At 37.4% G+C, this 20,825-nt stretch overlaps 1 protein-coding gene across 1 annotated transcript; it reads right to left on the bottom strand.

Annotated features, from left to right (window-relative positions):
* Window positions 1-760: 760 nt before the first annotated feature.
* Window positions 761-9,278, bottom strand: LOC124148287 (cysteine and histidine-rich protein 1-like). Its single transcript, XM_046519307.2, has 4 exons — window positions 9,050-9,278; window positions 7,204-7,442; window positions 5,621-5,832; window positions 761-5,079 (listed from the first exon to the last, which is right to left on the bottom strand). Exons 1-4 carry the CDS (start codon window positions 9,248-9,250, stop codon window positions 4,691-4,693), a joined length of 1,041 nt encoding a protein of 346 aa, XP_046375263.1. The 5' UTR covers window positions 9,251-9,278; the 3' UTR covers window positions 761-4,690.
* Between the last annotated feature and the right edge of the window lie 11,547 nt (window positions 9,279-20,825).

The following is a 20,825-nucleotide window of genomic DNA, read 5'->3' as shown; positions in this document are numbered from 1 at the left end:
CTCTGCAAAATTCCAGCTATATGACGCTGGAGCTATTTGAGCCTGGACCAGAAAAACCAGTGAGTAACTGGGGTACACTGACACTATCAAGCAAGTCCCCAAGCCTGACCACCAGATCTAGTTCCTTTGTACAAAAAGCATATACCGGTACAACATAAAAATGAATAAAAAACAAAACTTTGGGATTTGGTGCCATGTGCAGCCTTCCTTTTAAAAATCACACTTCCGTGTTTTTGTCAAATCTGTGTTTCTGTGTCAAGCAGTAAAGAAGCCCCAAAGACTTTCTGGAGTTATCTGCTTTGTGACCTCAGCACTGTACTGACTACAGGCACTTGCTACGGGAGCACGTTGCGAGTATTGAAATTGTATAGCCACAACAGTGTAGATTACTTCCAGTGCTATGAAAGAGGAATCCACTCCATGGTTGAAGCTGTGCTTCCTGTTAATGGTAAAAGTATTTGACATGTCTTGTCACAAACTATTACAGGTTATATTTTCTCTTAACATGCCAATTGTTCAAGTCAAGCCCAGTGGTTAAAGCACATTCTGACCACACAGGGTTGATTTCCGCCATGGCTACAATGTGTTAAGTCCACAGCATTGATTTTGCTGGAATACTAAACACAACGTAAACCCACACTCACCCAATATTCAAAACATGTTGTAATTTGATCATAATGTGGAATGTAATGATCAGCTTCAATGCACTCCCAATTATGTATAACATTACAGTGTTAAATGATAAGACAGCATAGACACATAACTGAAAAAACCTTTATTCTGATCGAGGAAGAGCAAGAATTGACAAGAGAAGGCATCACTGCATGACACAAACACAAAAACAAGCTTGTCTTCGTTTCTGATGTAAAACATTCAAGTCTGCATAATCTACAAATCATTTTGTCCTGTATCGTTTCACTTACCACTTACATATGAGTATACATCATCAAAACCTGCAGCACCTGAACCGGCCAACTCCATGCCTCCCCTTCTAGGATAAATTACACTAAGTCTGGTGATAAATACTGTAAAACAAGAAAGACAAAAGCTAGCAGATGGTCCTACAAGTGCTCCTAATGTCCTCTGAAACAGGATTGATGAAGGACCCCAGAAACACCCACCACTGCAGCTATGTGATTTCTGAAATACATTTTTCTTTTCGTAACTTGACAGAAGTACATGAAATAGAAAGAATATAAAGTTCTGGACAAGTGCTAAGGTAAATGTGCAAAAACAAAGTATTAAGAGATCAAACCGTTATAAGGCCAAACTTTTCAGTTACTTGGATAATAAGGAAATAGACTAGTGAAACAAAATTTAAAGTTGTTGCATGTATTATGATTAAATCATTTGAAAATTGTAATGAGGATTCTAAAGATCATCAAATCATGTAAAGGGTGAGGTAAGTACATTTGAGTACATCATTAATTTTTATTGGATATTTTGACTAGCTCATGATCTGCAAGTAACAAGAAGAATGGCCTAACATGTTAGTATCTGTTAGATGGAGTCCATAGAATCTAAAATACAGTTTCTGCTTAAAAGTAATGATTGAGAGCTATGTCACAAGTTTATGACTACGGTAATCAAAGGAAGATAACTCTTCACAGACTAAATGAAGTATGGTACATGAGTATATATATATATATCACATAAATGTATCAAACACTGAAATTAACATGATATTTACATCATACATAACTCTAAAACAAGTATGATTATCATTAATCCCTTATGGAATATTATAACCTTTAACATGTGTAAAAGCCAAATATAACAGTTTTGGAAGTAGAGTCCAGTGTTTACTGTGATATTATCTACATACTACAGGTCTTAAATAGTAAACGTGAGAGTATCACAATATGGAATTGATTGAATAAAATAATTAAATAACATCTGAATTTACAATATACATATATATTACAAAAGGCCCCATTGTTTTCATCTTAAATTACTATTAAAATCAACATGTTTTCTTCAAAACTATTGTCAATGATGATAAAATAAGACAGTTGGATTATTGTATGTGTGATAAAGTTGTCTGAGCAATAAAGTCGGTGTTACAAATAATGAGCAAATTTATCTAAATTAAATCGAAATTAGTATTGAGTTTGACCCTTTGACAGCTATTTGACCAATCTCACTAAAATCAGATCTCAGTACTACAAAGTAGCAATAGCAAGCACTGAAATCTAATTTTAATGACATTGGCCAATTTTAAACTTTCTGTGACAGTTTTTTTTATCTCATACCTGGTAAAAAAAATTATCATTGTTCTATGATAAAATGAATTATGTTCCCTTCATAACAATTTACTTCAAATTAACAAAGATATTTTCAGAAAGTTTGGTCAAACGTCCAATTAGCATAAGTTGAAAATACAAGCAAATATTGCCATGAAACTTTTATAGTGAGACTTTTATAAAGCACAGAGCTTTCTGAGCAGGATATAAACTGATTGACACTTCAGGGTAAATCTAATACAGGAAATTATAATATTCACAGCAGCACATCATATTTCACATACTGTACCTTCATACAAATTATGACAATATCAAAACTAGTAAAATCCTAGATATTTTTTATATTTGTATACTTCTCCTGCCTAACCCTTTATGAGTAATGCAGAATAAGTTAAAAAATATAATGTACTTCGTTAATAAACCACCACAAATTGTATGCTACCATTAACAATGTACTTTGAATAATGTATCATATCACTAGCACCAGGTATTATTACAAATTCACTGACTTGCTTGCTTTAAACATCACTGTGCCTACAATTGACTTGACATATGTATGCTCCACATACATTGGAATATCCTTATAACAAACGTCTATTTACAATGTCAATGACAAAGACAGTGTTATGTACAGACACTTAGAAGAATGCCCACGTTCATATATCTATCTTCAATAAGCAGAAAAGTTGAGGTACTTCTGTAAATGTAATCTATGACAAATGTGTATTTTAGAATCATAAAACCAGTTAAATGCTGATGTAAGGTTACCCATAACCAAACTGCCAAAAATGTACAAATCAGTAACAAATAAATACAATTTCTTGCCATAACTTTTGTTAAATTGGTATTCATTTATAAACAGTGCAATGTGTATGCATCAAGACATCAGTCCTTCAAAACCAAATTTTAGTTACCACCCATGCACAAGAGATTATGCGTGTACAGAGAAAAAGGTTTTGCATCCATGTACGAAACAATGCAACTCTTCATAACCTATTCTGAGAATACACAATACCTTTGTGTTAATCAAAAAAATAATGTAAAAAATAAACAATGTGCTATAGTTTGTAGAATAATCATAAGAGAAGTATGTCGAGTGAAAAAGAAAGTCAGACACAAATCCTAATCCTTGTCTCTTAGCAAAACTCTCAATGATGATTAGCTTTCCAAATCCATACAATCATTGACCATAATGAGTTACGTCTATCCTACAGGTTGTGTTCTGATATACATTGTCTACACCTACAGAAGTCTATAGAAAATGACTAGCAATAGTAAACATAGGATGTACATTGGATTGAGTATATTGAAATTGACTATTACCTTACCTTTAATAAATAAAATTAAGAGATTAATATCTCCAATTACATAACAAACAATGAAGAATATTGAAAGAAAGTTGTGGTAAAACAATGACCATACTCATATTCATACCTTTCAAATTCAATAGTAATAATTTTGTGATCTACACTGGATAATGTTATCTGCTTATCTAGAGCTGACTAATGCTGTATTTCTCATAGCTTAAACAAAAAATCTGAAATTCCTTTTACATCACTTAACAAATAGAAGGAAAGTAAAAAGAAATTGATATCATCAAATAATTAACAATGTATCAACAAGCGCAAATATAAAATACTGATAAAAAAACATGATTTTTCAAACATTCACAGTTCACCTGTGATAAGCAAGTAGGTCTTAAAATCTAAACAATTCTACAGCTAAGACTACAGAGACAAATAGTACAAAATACTTGTCAGTTAAGTATTAACTTTTCTCGCCCTTCATGTACAATGATAACCAACTGCAAGATCCTCCCAAGATAAACCCAAGGACTTATTTTGTCAAAGCAACAAGACATTTTAGGATTTGGTTGGTTGGTTAGTTGATTTACGCCACACTCAGCAAAATTCCAGCTATATGATGGCGGTCTGAAAATAATCAAGTCTGGACCAGACAATCCAGTGATTGATATTCAAGAAGCATGAAGCCAGAAAAAATGTTACTTTCAGGATGAGTGTTGACAAACTAATTTAAGAACAACAGGCTCTTTGGATTAAAATCAATATCTACAATTCTGTCTAAAATTATATATCATCAATTTCAAATTCAAGTCACTTGGGTCTCATCTTTAGAAGATCTTTACAATAAGTATCAGTCAATACAATACAGGCCTTCTCACACTGACAGTTCTACACAGTTCACACAAACCCTAAAGAACACAAAAGAGAAGTCTGTCAGCAACTGTCTCTGAACAAATCCATACCCAGGTCCAAGTTGTCAACTAACTGCCTGTTTCTGTGTGATGCCTGCACACACTCTTCCTCCAGCAACTGTCAGTGTGAGGCCGCCACTCACTAAACCTGCTATCTATTTAACAATTATGACTGTTGTAGAATTGAAGCACAAGAGAAAACATGACGGCAAAGATGGAGATGAGCTTGATTCTAGGAGACCTGGAACATAATGATCCTGAAATTGATGGTCCTGGTGGCCAGGAGTTTGTTGCATTCAGTAGAGTCTGTGATAGGAAAATGTTTCACTTCTGTCTCGGTGCTGTCGCTCGTGAACTCATGCTCATATATGGCTGGGTTCACTTTCATGTCACCATACGGACCTTTCAGGGCCAAGAAGTGCAGACGCAACGGACTGCTGATGCGGCTCTTCAGGACGAGCTGGTACACAAGCTTGCGCTGACATGCCTGAGTTGGGTTTTTGTGGTCACTGTTGACGTGAGCTTTGATCACCCACTGCTGGTTGAAAGCTGAGAAGCGACTTGTTTCATAGAACAACTTGGTGATGAAGTCATCAGTTCTGTAGGGTTTCAACTGCAGGTCTGCATAGTGAAGACGAAGCAGAAAATTAACAAAAATACAGAGCACTACATTACAAAACATTGCCATTATCTTCCTTTCTTATCAAAGAACTACTCTAAGAATAAACAGAAACTTTACATAGTCCATGTCAAAGCCCGATTCCCACTTTCAGTAGATTCTGATTTGAACAAACCAACAGCAAATCTTATCGAAACAGAAATAAATTTGTAAATAAACTGTGATGAAAGACTGCTTACTGTTAATGTATGGTCATATTAGATACATTGAATTTGTACAGAACATTGGATTTACATTATTTTCACAAGATACCAATACTGTCTTTATCAGAGAGGTTTACATGATGGAGTGACTGAGATGGGTTTGAACTCTGCTTTGTATTTCAGTTAATGTATGCATAATGTGCAAGGTAAGCCTGTACTTTTGCATTTCTAAGATGCTCACAACTTCAGTGAAACCCATGAGCATGGGTATGGAGTAACGTATGTTTTAAGAATATCTTGGCACAAAGACTACAATGTCATAATATACACAAAGTCCTACCATTGAAAGTGATCTTCTCCAGTGACAACAGTGAGAATATTTTACTGTAGAGCTGTTTCTCTTCCAGCTGTTTCAAGTCCAGGACTTTGAGCGCCTCTAGAACCTCACTCCCGCTCTTCTTTGGGTGGGCACACGATGTTTCATGCTCCCTCCCCTCGTGGTAGGGACCTAGCCACGGGCACCCAATCTTGGCATATTTGCAAGCAGTGGGCCTGTGGAAGATAAGAATGGAAGATATACTACTAGTAACAAAATCCTGTAAAATTTGCGATCGTTACGGCCATGACCATACTTACAATTACTTGAACCTGGGTTGTCTCTCAAAGCCTTGAACCTGAAAATGTCTCACATGAAAATATCTAATACAATTCTACTAATGCTTTCCTTTTCCTACATTTGGCTTCAGACGTTGCAGAAACTGTAACTAAATGAGGGTAAAATGGACCTGTTACTCTTACCTGAAAAAAACTGCCCTTGTTTAACATCATTCTGAACTTATTGTGATACTAGCTACTAACCAAACCATTTTGGGCTATTTTTCTTTTCTTCATCACAAATCATCCATTGTGAGTGACCAAATGAATCAAAACTTGTTAAATACTGCTCCTATCTAAGACAGAAATGGTAAAGGAACAAAATCGTCCAAAAAGTCAGAACATTGTTTGGGCCAAAAACAAAGACTCAGCATTCACTGGAATAGAGTTGAAAGGGCTTTCAGTTTGGAGCACTGGTATAGCACAAATATTGATGTGTCGAAACTGGGGTGGTGAACTCATAGTTTCCACTGCGTACTTTGATTTCACAACTGCAGTTGGTGAACATATGAATAGCCTCCACGCAGTCTGATAACATCTTATCAGAAATGTATTCAACCATTCTACAATACATTTTATACAGGAATCAAACATTCCAAAAAGTGAACATTTGAAAACAAAATTGATGGAGTACTCTTTGGAGTGCATTTTCATTTCTTTAACGCTAATTAGTTAGCTATATCCCCACTATGTATATTTCAATAGAAAAAAAAAATTACAAATCCAGAAGAGCAACCCATCGTAACAATTCAAACTGATTTTTGTTTGCAAATATTCCAGATGCTCCATATGGCTAACAATTTTGAATTTTGGTAAAAAGAGAAGAAAATGAAGAAGAGAACAAAGAGATAAATCTGCACAAACACAATTTATGCCATAATTGTACTGTCATTACCACAACATACATACATACTGTACAACCTGGGCATGCTACTGCAGCATGTTAAGAGACATAAAATACTTGCCGCCTCAACAGTTGAAGTACTGTTGCTCAACTCCAACAACCTAGGCGCTGCTAAATCTTCCGCTTATGAGACCATGGCTGAACAACTCCATTCCTGGTTAAATGACAGAAAATAGAAAACGTGTGGTTCTGGTTAAAACATGTTAACATAAACCTAACCAACAAGGCAAGGAACTGTATGTGTGTCCCCCTCACACATGCAGTTGCTTGCTGGGCTAAGCTAAGGTGAACCTGTGGAGAAAAGGGCAGATTAGTTCTAGCCTAACCTTACGGTTAGGACGCTTACCCTACCTAAGCCCGCTTACCTTTCCGCACACAACTCCCTCTCATGATGGTCAAGGATGTTGCGAGGCAGCTTCTGGTTGCAGTACTGGCATTCTGTGGGAAGTTCTGATGCGGCTTTCTCAACAGCAAGATTTCTTGTGCAGAGATTCTTGGAGATTTCACATCGGCAGTTGGGGCAAGTTGCTGTTTCATCTTTGAGACGTGCATCAGCTAGGAGATGGTTGAAACATCCTGCACACATTAGATGTCCATTTGTGCACTGAAAGTAGAAACATTTTCATTAATTATTAATCATGTTTAGGTGTACAGGTTGAATTTATGTCATCCTTATTAACTGCATTAATTTGAAATAAACATTGTTGCATCACGTCATCAATACCAGCCCTGTATCAATTAGTCAGAGGCAGATCCAGGGCCCACTTTCACAAAGTGATCTTAGCGCTAAGATGATCGTAACTCCCATACTTTAACATAGGCTTACTACAGTCTTAGCACTAAGATCGCTTTGTGCAAGTGGGCCGTGTTTAAAAAGGGGGTGCACAAGGTAACCAAGGGAACACACATGTGACAGAGAGACTGGTGACTGCAAAAAGGAGGGTGCGCACCACCTGCACCGTCTCTCGTGATCCAGTGATGTTTTGATTAGAGGACTTAAAATGCTACTTCACTCTGATTTACATTGTTACAATTCATTTTTGATTTGATTCCTTGTCAGAGTAGGCCCTAAAATATTCCTTTGGCTACCAGGAAAATAAATGTAGCTTCTTCTTTTTTATAACAAACAGTATCCCATGAAAGTATTATAGTATGCATTGGTAAATTTTGTACCTGTGTGCCTTATTGTGAAATAGTATCTAATTAATTTAGATAATTTTCCTTTAGGTCTGGCAGAGTATCAGATACAGTGCAACAACAGTCAACTCCAGTGTCCTGTGTACAAATATATCTACAAACAAATCATGACGTGACTATAATATTTACACACAGGTCATGACAAATACATATATGGTTAAATTATTTGCTCATACCCAGTTCTGAATATTATATAAGTATATCCATAATACTCCATCCAGTGTAATCAGTTATTTCACTAATTAATGCATAATTATAGATCTATAATGTATGTGTAATTGGAAAAAAAAAATTGTTGTAAAAGACAACAAACATTTGCACTAAACATATTTGGATGACAATGCATAAATCACCATGACATAGGCATAGCGGTACCTGGCCCAACACACACCCTCGAACCATCTTATAATTTGCACAAGTCTGATATAAAAGCAAAGGCCTCGAACTAGAGTGAATAATGCGCACACCTATAGTTCGCTTGGTTGTTTCATAACGCAATTAACATGGTCATTAGCTTTTGTTAATATTAATGGATCTGGAAATATGCCAGAATTATCATTGGCTAGCATCCCAAAATAGCACTGCTCAGATGACACGTCTCCATCACGTGATTCACTGCACTTGGCAGAGGGCAGAGCGATCTTGGGTATTTCCTAATCGACAATTTCCAGATTCTATTGATCTAGCAGCACAGAAAACTCGTAATTCGTTCTTCCCATAAAATTTCTGTAAAAATGCACTTCAACGAACTGGTATAAGACTGAATTCCTCAAAAAGTGCATTGTTTTTCTTCTGGTCAGCTGTGTGCATTTAGTAAACAAATTCTCAGCTGACAGATACGAGACTCCGGAAATAACTTTGACCTTTACTCCCCAACCACCAAAGACTGCTTTTCACGACTTCACCCGTGATTTATCCTCAGTGACATTCAAAGTATGCTACGACCAGTTAAGCAAGCTGGTTACATTAAAGGAGCTGAACATTTTGACAAGCTGAGCCCATCCCCCAAACTACCTGGTAGCAAGTCCTGGGCAGATCCAAACATACAGCACAGCACAGGATGCCACTGAGACGATCTTCGAGCTTGTAACCTATAGATAAACAATGATCTGACAACTTTTGTTTCTTGAGTTGTGGCTCAAAAGATGACATGTTTTCTTTGTCTTCGTTTTCGTCGCGAAGAACTTGACGTGGAGCGTCTGCACTCTCGGCCATCTTGTTTGTTTGTAAATTTACCGTGACGTCAGAGCGTGGAATAACTGTTCCCATGACGTGATGGACAGCCAATAAAAGGGGTTCGTTGGGAGCATTAACCTCTCGCTCGACCAATCAAAAGCCGTGCATACTCCGAAAGTAAGTGTAATTAGTAGTCGTTTGTTTCCGTTGCTTAGACGGAGGTTTACGATGATTAATTTAGAACTCCTGACCAATAAAATGCGAGTTGGCTTGGCAGGTCACCTCGAATGGACGAATATGCCAAAGCGATATCCATGACTGCGTGCTTGGAATGCAACTTTGCTAGCCCATACTTGTTTCCAAATCAGCTACCATTTTAGACTGGTTTACATTACAAGCCATGACCTGAATTCCACCCAACGAGAACCGTAGTGGGAAGAAATTAATTCACGCAGCTGCTCGCTCCCGTTTGTTTTGATGATGCAATGTATTCCACTGTTCCAAAATACGAACAAAAACGGCCTTATAATTTGCAAATTACATCGACATCATTAAATGGGGATGTTGTCTAACATTTTTAACATTAAAAATTGAAACATAAGAAAAGCAAACAAAACATGATTTAAAAATTTAGAAATCAACAAATAACATTTTATCAATACTATGAACAAGGCACATATATAAATGTTTTATGATTTCACGTACGCAGAGGTTATTTTTCAAACAAATTTATTTCGAGCACGTAGACCATGATTATTCTTTAGTTGTTATTAAGTTTTTCTATACCAATCACAATCACAATTTAAGACTCACGTTGGTTAACTGTGTGTTTGTTTACATGCAAGACGAGACACGACACTAACACTTAGTACAATCAACTGGCTGACCATGTCATAAATTATTCATATCACGACGTCATGATATATTAAGTATGCCTTTATCATACAACGATATACACCTGCATATAACCTTCCACTTTGGTTCTATATAAACTGTTCCAATTAAACGTCCATTTTTTACAAATGGTTGTTTTTATTTAATTAATTTGCATAATTATTATTTTATGCGTTCGTCACAATCATTATACTTAGGACACCATGCCCGAACTTTCTTAATTATCGGATGTGAACTGGCATATTGTCCTGTTACAATTAATGCTATTTGTGTTCGGGCAACAGACAGCCAACATCACACAGTAAATACCCGGTTGATTAATTCTGTAAGAAACTGGGTCAGCCCGACGGCAGTGTTGTTGGGATGTTGATTTCGCAAGACTAACTCTGTATGTTGATGTGTGACTTTTACTTTGTATGTACTGAGCGACGGAATTAAGAGAACATATGTCAATATGTGGAGTTAGAGTAACAGTTAGTTAGCAGGGGGGGGGGGGGGGGGGGGGGGGGGCAAATATTTGTACAAGTTTCACTTGTCCCCAACTTGATTCAAATAAAACTGTTTTCTATAAAAAAGGAGGGGCAACTCTCTCTCTCTCCTCCCCCCCCCTCCCCCCGGCTGGCTACGGCACTGGTTAGTCTCTGAAATGAACATATTTTACAGAAAAAAACAGTTGTTAAATTAGAGTTATAAAATATAATAAAAAGGAGCCAAGAGACTTCTTCATATTCAGATACTGCAGTAATCTAGACTTGCCAAACATTAAAGACTTGCAGACTTGCATGGGCTGTATTGGATATATTTGTTTCAGGGTCTGTATGAGAGATTCAAATCTTATTGATTCCACAGATGTGTAACTGCATATGCTTGACTTTAACTTTGCACTGAGGGAGGCATAATAAGAGACCACGTGTAAAGACAGGCAGTCTATATAACGTCTTGTATAATACTGATAAGAGAGTATATGGTACCGTCACTTCCCAAACGAAGCCATGGTAACGAATCGGTCCAGGGAAATATGGATATACAAAGGCTTGATATTTGAGATGTATATTAAATCACAGGACCATGTAGCTAATAATAATAACAAACTCGCAGACGAGGTTTTTTTGCGAGTTTGTTTATTATTATTAGTTACATGGTCTTGTGATTAAATCTTACAGTGGATATAAAGAGTTAGAACTTATATACAGGTCACCGTCCTAACGCTTAAAATAACTCACACAGGGACAGCGACGGACGCCTGATGCAGTACATTATGTATACTGGAACAACCTGTCATTCTGGATGTATATGCGGGATATTTTTTTAATGAAAGGCTTCCCTTCAAATATGTTACCATATGTTTTTCTATCATTAATTATCTGAATTACACCAACGTAAATGACGCTAACGATGCCATGGTAACTTATATGGACATGCAAGGGCTGTATATTCCGGATGTATATTAAATCTTACATTGGATATGAAAAAATAGAACTTATATACAGGACACCGTCCTAACCCTTAAAATAACTCACACAGGGACAGCGACGGATGCATGATAGCTGACATCATGGCAAAGAGGGGGAGACAAAAGACGAACAAGCCACATCTTTTCATGTCATGACGTCAAAGCTAAAATGACGTCACCGCGACAACGGGATTTACGAATACCGACGGTTTCCGTCGTGTTGATATATAGAGTGAGTGGACTTTATGAAACCATCAACGTTCGTTTTAGCATTGCACCATGACTGCGTGTAATAATAGTGTGTAGTTTGTATAAAAGTGTGTAGTATTTAAAAGTATGTGATTCCGTAATAGTGTACAATAGTGTTTAGTGTACCACAATGTATTATAGTGTGTTCTGTGTAACAGTGGGTATGGTGTGTAAAGTGAGTATAACAGTGTATAGTGTATAGTGTATAATAATGTGTAATTTATAACAGTGCTTATAGTGTACAATAGTGTTTAGTGTATAATATTGTGTAGTTTATTAGACCATTTTGTGTATAAAAGTATGCATTGTGTAATAATAGTGTTTAGTGTATAATAGTTTGTAGAGTATAATAGTGTGTGGTATATAATATTGTGCTGAAAAACAATGTATCCATTATAACAATGAGTCTTTTATGGTGTGTAGTGCATAATAGTGTGTAGTATATAATAGTGTGTAGTAGATAATATGGTGTTGTGTATGAAAGTGTAGTATACAATAGTGTGTAGTATATAATAGTGTGTTGTGTATGAGAGTGTAGTATACAATAGTGTGTAGTATATGATAGTGTGAAGTGTATGATAATGTGTAGTATATAATAGTGTGTAGTATATAACAGTGTGTATTATATAATAGTGTGTATTTGTGTTCGGGCAACAGACAGCCAACAGTAGTGTATATCATTGTGTAGTATATAATCGTGTAGTATATAATAGTGTGTAGTATATAATAGTGTGTAGTATATAATATTGTGTAGTGTATGATCGTGTGTAGTATTATGATGTGTGGTGTATGATAGTCTCTGTTTCATAACGTTTTATACTAAAATAACTATGTCTTGTATAATATTGTTTACTTTTTAAACTGTGTAGCGTAAAACCGTAGAACCGTGTGCGGTGTTTTATATAGCTTCGTGTTTAATAGTGTGTGGTAAACAGTAACATTTATCAGAGTATCACGACGCACAAGTATACACATTCCGTCTGGTGTATAGTTTCTTCATTTGGACCAGAAACAACTCACGTGCACTTGTTTCACGCGTTAAGTCACGAACACCCAATATTACCTCCACATATATTTATCAACTTATATTACCATGCATTAGCAACACATGACAGTACTGCTTTCAGCTGACATCAGAGTATGGGCGATGGTACGGTACGATCAAATGGTTCGCGTGAGAAGGTAATTCTAGCTGATTCATGTACACCACCTTCCAACTTAGATTTTAACATGAAGCAACCATGCACCAATTAATATGTATATAACACTCTGTGACTGACAGACGGACAGCGGATGTCATACATGTTTACTTGTTTACTGACGACTAATGAAGACTTCATGCACCTCTCAATGAATACAAAAACATGCATATAGAATACGACACGTTGAATGTATTTTTCATATCAGGGGTAAAATTAATTCTGGATTGTTGGTGTGTGGGAACAACGACTGACCAAAGTCCACCGTTATCGGAAATTGTAACCAGATAGCTCCTACACTGTGTCAAGGTTCGTTATCTGTAGACTTGTCCATGAGCATACACACAGTGTTAGCATACCCCGTGGTTACTTAAGGTCAAGTGCATTGAATTCTACATGAAAGCATCCTAAACAACAAGCAGTCTACCAGCTTAATTTTATGATATAACCGCTTATAAATAATGATGAACCCAAATAAAAGAACACTTATCAGTTGAAACGTCCCGGCTTCCCTTTGTGTGTATTATAAGAGCTTATCACCAACGAAAACAAAACTGGCTGAAGTTTGGTTTTTATATCTGGTGTGGCAGTAATACTCAATATCGATGTACACTGGAACAACCTGTCATCCTGGTGGTATATGCGGCATATTTTTGTAATCAAAGGCTTCCCTTCAAATATGTTTCCATAACAGTATGCATAGTGTAATAATACTGGTTAGTGTATAACAGTGTGTAGTGGAAATGAACATTTTGTGTATAACAGTATGTATAGTGTAATAATAGTGTTTAATATATAACAATGTGTTGTGTAAATAAACGTTTTGTGTATAACAGTATGTATAGTGTAATAATAGTGTTGAGTGTATAACAATGTGTTGTGTAAATGATCATTTTGTGTATAACAGTATGTATAGTGAAATAATAGTGTTTAGTGTATAACAGTGTGTAGTGGAAATGATCATTTTGTGTATAACAGTATGTACAGTGTGATAATAGTGTTTAGTGTATAACAGTGTGTAGCGGAAATGACACTTGATATGTTTCCATATTTCTTTCTATCAGTAATCAGCTTCAGACTGTTGAAGAAAAAAGAATTGCCTGCCACAAAAAATACATTGTTTCAAGGTATTTATCTTTAAAATATTATTCAGGCTCATAGTTTAAAATAACATAATATCTTGTTTTGTAGTTGTAGCTGAAATAATAATAATCCCGATACAAAGTCCAGCCAGAATATCCCCCCTACCAGAATATAAAGGGTTGTCCCCTAAGGCTATACAAAGTAATTAGTCAAATTTATGGGAATTTTAATATTGTTAAATTTATTTAAAGAAATACTTATGACTCAAAATAGACGTAGTTGCACACGATACCAAAGTTATATGTACAGCGTCACCACTGATGTGCGGATATAATGTTCTGTAATCGTTAGGAACACTGTGTCATAATGAGCGGATTGCGTCATGTTGCTTCACGTATCGGAGGTAACACTGGGTAACACGAGGTAACAGTGTTATCATGTCCCACGCTGCTGTGGCGGGATGGTGGATAACCGCTGGCGGTGTTACAACCGATATATACCGATATATACCTACTTTGCAAGTCCAGACTTGTCAAATTACTGTAGACATGATTGGGATATTTTTGTTTCTGGTTTCGTATGAGAGACTGTCTGGTGCTCTTTCTTGCTGGTTGTGTGGGAACACCCACGCACATTGATGAGAGACTGAGTGAATTGTTTCTAATTACATTTTCTGTTGTCAAGTGTGGAGCGCTCTGGTTTGTGTGGGAGTAAGTGAGACGGAGTAGATAGATCAGGACGATGTGCAGTACACACTATATCTGAATACTGAACAGACAGCCAATAGCAGATCCTCAGAATGGAAGTAGATCGTCTGGATATGCGATGACACATCACAGCGAATTGGCCAGGTCATGTCGGGACTATATCATCTTAAGACTTTGAGGCCAGGGTAGACTAACATCTAGTCTCTAAAATGAACTTACAGAAATAACTGTTGTTTATATATCTTAATAAAATATTAGACAAAGGCGCCAAGAGACTTACTTCATTCTCAGAAAAAGCAGTAGTCTAGACTTGCCCACTGTTATAGACTTGCGCGGGATATATTTTGGATATATTTTGGATATATTTGTTGCAGGGTCTGTATCCGGGGAGTAAATGCTATCCAAACAACAAATCGGGGTATGCGGACACTGTTTAATACAGACACAGGTTGGTTTAATGGAATAGAATCCTGACATATATGTTAAACAGCGGCGCTTGCATGGCGAAGTTGCTTATACTAAATTGAATTCTATTACGCTGAGACCTCAAACAGCAACATAAAAAGCGCATGCATATCTGCATGTATATTTACATGCCTCCAGAAATAGTTTACTTGTGATTTAAATGTTTTCTAATTTAATTTTAATGATGTTATGGAAGACACCCTCTGAAGAGATTATCTGAATTGAGTTTCATGTCTGTTAGTGGGAATCTTTATTGATTACATCCGTCATTGAAAGTGTGATATATGCCGTATTTGCATGTAACTTAATCCAAGGCGGGGGAGATAAATTCACATGCAGTGCTTTAGACTTTCGTTTATCTTCTGAAAATATATAATCTTGATGGAAACAAGCAACACCATTTAAAATGAAAAGGAGCCCCAGTGAGGAAAATTTAGACACGCTTCATTTCGTGCTATAGCATTACAGTAAGAGCTCAACGGAAGCGATAATATCATGGTTCAGGGACTGTGAGACAGGCTAGCACTTCCTGTATTGATAGTTTCATTTCCCCCCGCATCTTTTGATGCTGAATTGAGTAGCAGCTCTTTTAGGAGACAACACATTCAGACTAGAGAAACTGATAAGCGTCAATGTTGTTTTAGTGCAGAGTTGGTATTGAAACAAAAACATCGCGAGGTTTGTTGACTTGCACAATTTCTGCTTCCTGAAATTGGTCCTGGTCCTGGAATTTTGCTGAGTGCGGCGTTAAACAACCAACCAAACAACCAACCATTGTTTTGGGCTCATTTTGGATTTTATCATTTTTATTTTGAAGATATATATTTTTAAATAAGACGACTTTATTTCTGGGACTAAATGTAAACCGCCATATGCATTTAGTTTTCTCTTACGACCGGCATGGTTTGCTGCATGGGTCTATTGTAACCTGGAATTCCCAATGGGAGGCGTACTGCATGCTGTTTCTCCATAGGTCCCCGTATTTTATCAGCAAGTGTTTGACCCTGGCAACACATTTAAGCCTGGGACTCCAGTTGCACCGAAGGCACGGGTGTCCCAGTTGGCTGAAGCAACACTATTGGCTGTGCAGAGTTGCGTCCCTTGGGCGTTTCCAAAAACCTATGATCGTGTGTTCGAATCCCACATTTGCCCTGATTGTTTTTCCCGAAATACGTACATTTTAGTAACAAGGCAGATATACGTGTACGTTGTACGTCACAAGACACACGCACGCACGCACGCACGCACGCACGCACGCACGCACGCACGCACACACATATACGTGTACGTTGTGCCTAACAAGACATATATACGTGTACGTTGTGCGTAACAAGACATATATACTCGTACTTGTACGTTGTACGTAACAAGACATATATACGTTTACGTTGTGCGTAACAAGACATATATATACGTGTACGGTGTGCGTAACAAGACATATATACTCTTACTTGTACGTTGTGCGTAACAAGACATATATACGTGTACGTTGTGCGTAACAAGACATATATACTCTTACTTGTACGTTGTACGTAACAAGACATATATACGTGTACGTTGTGCGTAACAAGACAAATATACGTGTACGTTGTGCGTAACAAGACATATATAGGTGATCGTTGTGGGTAACAAGACAGATATACGTGATCGTTGTGCGTAACAAGACATATATACGTGTACGTTGTGCGTAACAAGACAGATATACGTGTACGTTGTGCGTAACAAGACAGATATACGTGATCGTTGTGGGTAACAAGACAGATATACGTGAACGTGGTACGGAACAAGATAGATATGCGTGTACGTGAAATAACGGGCTACGTGTACTTGTATATTGTTGAATATTTACCATCTAAATATATGTTACGTGGTGTCATTTAGAGCAATGTCGATAACATTTGATCTTGAACTACGATACGAAACTCCGTCACGCAGATATGTATCGCATCGGAGTAAAAATCTAATTTTAATGGTATTGCATTCAGACAAGATGTGAACATAATTATACCTACACAATGAACGCAAGAGTGGTAGGTACGTCTTCACTTTAGACAATATGGTTTCAGTCGACGTATGGTAATATACTGTATACTGTATTATCAGGTGTGTATATATATCACATATATTACCAATAGGAGTTCGTTATCGATGACTATTATCATTTTTGCTTCATGATGATTGGCTGGTCCATGCCAATTGTTCAACTGTTTTCACTGAAAGCGTAACGGCCCAAAGCAACGTGACGTCAACCGTAGACTATGACGCCATGCACTGTTCATGCTACCTATTCTTTCAGCACTATCAGTATATTAGGCGACACCAGTCCCGTGTTAACTAAAATCGCAAACATAAACTCATACATGAGTTTTTCTATACAATCGAAGTCGCAGTCGCAAACGCAATAGAAATGCAACAGCAAACGCAACAGCAAACGCAACAGCAAAGGCAACAGCAAACGCAATAGCAAACGCAACAGCAAACGCAACAGCCAAAGGTGATAGTGAGTTCCCGGCCTAAACGTTACATTTAAAACCTCACACAGGCCATGCAGGTTTATCTGCCAATTGAACACACATTAAGATCACAACAGTATTGTTTTCTTCAATTATTAGTTCATTGAAAGTAACACAATATGTTTACTATGATGTTTTATTGTTGTTGTTGTATAGTTGTTGTTTAACGTTGCACTCAGCAAGTGTTTCTTTATATAATAAACGAACATGGTCCAGGCAAACAAGTGACTGACATCACGAGAAAAGATCCACGTCATCGGGGTACACGGACTGTCGGCGGAGTCATGAAGACTGAACACCATGTAAGTTTTGTTTGTTTGTTTTTGTTTAACGCCGCACTCAGCAATATTCCAGCTATATGAGCACGGTCTGTAAATAATCGAGTATGGACCAGACAATCCGGTGATTGACATCATGAGCATCGATCCACGCAATTGAGATACGATGACATGCATAAACCAAGTCAGCTAGCCTGACCACCCGATCCCGTTAGTCGCCTCTTACGCCATGTAAGTCGACGCTTGTAACAAGCAAAGGTACACAAAAGATCAAGTTTATTCCGGAATCCCCACGGAATTAATAAGGATGGCATTCCGACATTTTCACCTCTCAGCGTCCCAAAGTTTGGAGACATAGCAACAGTAGCTAAGGTAGGCATGGATTCGTGGCGCCCGAAGGAACTATGCGTTATGCATTGTTGGATATCCCCAGACTAACAACCAGCCTCTAAGGTGCAAAATATTTTACAGAAAAAACAGTTGTTAAATAATCTTTGATAAAATATAATAAAAATGAGACAAAAGACTTTCTTCATTTACTGAAACTGCAATGATATAGACTTGCCAAATATTATAGACTGGCATTGGCTGTATTGGATATATGTGTTTCAGGGTCTGTATGACAGACCGCCTTTTCCCAGTCTAAACAATGTAATTATAGGGCTCTGTGGCGAACTCGGTATCTGTCTCTGTACCACTGGGGTAATCATAAACTAGGAAACTGATAACACATTACACAAATTTGAGTTGGCAGAAAAGCAAAGTGGTGTATCAACGCCTAGAATTGTACCGCCAATTGACCCGATGCGAGTCACTCTTTAGCGATACAGGTGAACATTCCAAGGCGAGACATCACCACACACCCTTTACTCGTGACCAACACATGCAAACATTCCCGTCCTCGTAACAACACTTTCAAGGCAGAGTGGCGCAGTCTGTTGCCGGGGAGTAAGTCAAAAATGACATTTTCAAAAGCAAGCTGCTCTGTATATGATTAGAAACAATTGAAATATAATCTGTAATTGTATAAGGCAATCCTGCCCAAACCTATTTCATTATGGAAATATGGCTGATTGATCCATACATACGTGGTGAATATAACGTTAATATCCCTGTCTACACTTCTTATACCTTCGCCACAGGTGTTGCAGATTATCACTAATGGCACATGCACTTAGAATGGCACATGAATATAGAAATAGCATGTTATAAGCTTAGACTAACATATAGTCTATGAAATCATTTATTGCAAAATACATTTATCTCCTCTAAAATAGAAACAAATAATTTTCCTGATGCTGATTTCATTTCATGTGGAATAGAGCTGGCTGGACTCGCTTTTATATACATTTAGATAAATTTGTTTTCATAAAATACATATATTCCACAGCCATGGTGCAGGACTACCATAAATTCAGAGAATGCTTTCACCATTTAAGCTATGGCCATAGCCTTGCTCCAAGGCTATACTGAATGGTAAATCTGTGGGTGTACAGTAATTCTATCCTTATTATAGGCAAGGCTAGATAAGCGGACGGTACATGGACTTTTATGGAGACGCCAGTCTCTTATAAGGACAACTATATAATTTATACAATCTAGAAATAATGTGTTGAACTAATAATTATTGCCTTGGAGACTTGTGCAAGTCTACTATTGTCAGTACAGGTATGCTAACATTCTGCGGGTGAATAGTTTATAGGACACCAGCTGGGCAGTGCGAGAAAGTGGAACATTCATATGTCGTTAAACTGTCTGGCCAGGTCAGGCTAATTTTATTACCTATTGTGTCCTGTAATTCCCTCACATATACGGATGAAACGAAATAAGGGAACATTCGAATATTTCAGGAGGAAAGCCAGAAATGATGCAGGTCTCAGTCGTTTCCGCTTTGGTGAAACCCACAAGCACGGGTATGGTGCTGCCAAATCTAGAAAATATATTTGTGGCGAACCGGGATTCGAACCCACAATCACAGGTTTCTGGCGTGTCCAAGGGACGCAACCCTGCACAGTGAATTGCGGCGCCTTAGACAACTGGCCACCCGTTGCCCCTGTTTTTAGACGAAATTGGATGTTGGCGTTGGCGAATATGGACAATGCCGATGTTATTATGCAATGTTAAATAAAGGTGTGTTGTTATTAAAAGCATGATCCCTTCACGTGTAAGTAATAAATATCATTGTTGACGTGTGATGTAGTGACGTCATGGCAGACGGTGACTATCACACTATCATTGTTGCAGTGTTGTCATTGTTGAAGTCATGCCGAAAATTCTGAAAGTCGTTCCCTTTTAGCTTCACGATACGGTTTTCAGCATGGAATTCAGGGGCGGCGGTGTAGCCTAGTGGCTCACTCGTCACGCAAGTATGTGCTATATATAGAATACTAAACTCGCTCCCGTGTAATACCAATTTTATGAAACTCGTGAATAGTTGTGGTATCTGACTCGCTTTCGCTCGTCAGATACCACAACTATTCACGAGTTTCATAAAATTGGTTTTACACGGGAGCGAGTTTAGTATTTTATTTATTACTTGCAATTTATAACGTTTTTTGAATTATACTGTTGAGTATGAATAGGCTGACACCTACATGATCCACGACATAGTCCAATTGAGTTTAACAGAATAATACTTCAAACACGTCAAAAGTTGAAACGTATGAATTTCATACCATGCAACGGGTCTACCTTTAGAATTCACAAAATTAGCGTAGGGCTAAGACCTTTGCATCTCACATACTTTAACTTAGACCAACGACTGTCGTTGCGC

The sequence above is a fragment of the Haliotis rufescens genome, unplaced genomic scaffold (genome assembly GCF_023055435.1).
Source record: "Haliotis rufescens isolate VD_foot unplaced genomic scaffold, xgHalRufe1.0.p SCAF_19, whole genome shotgun sequence".
Taxonomy (NCBI): Eukaryota; Metazoa; Mollusca; class Gastropoda; order Lepetellida; family Haliotidae; genus Haliotis; species Haliotis rufescens.
This window is presented reverse-complemented; position numbering and strand designations above follow the sequence as displayed.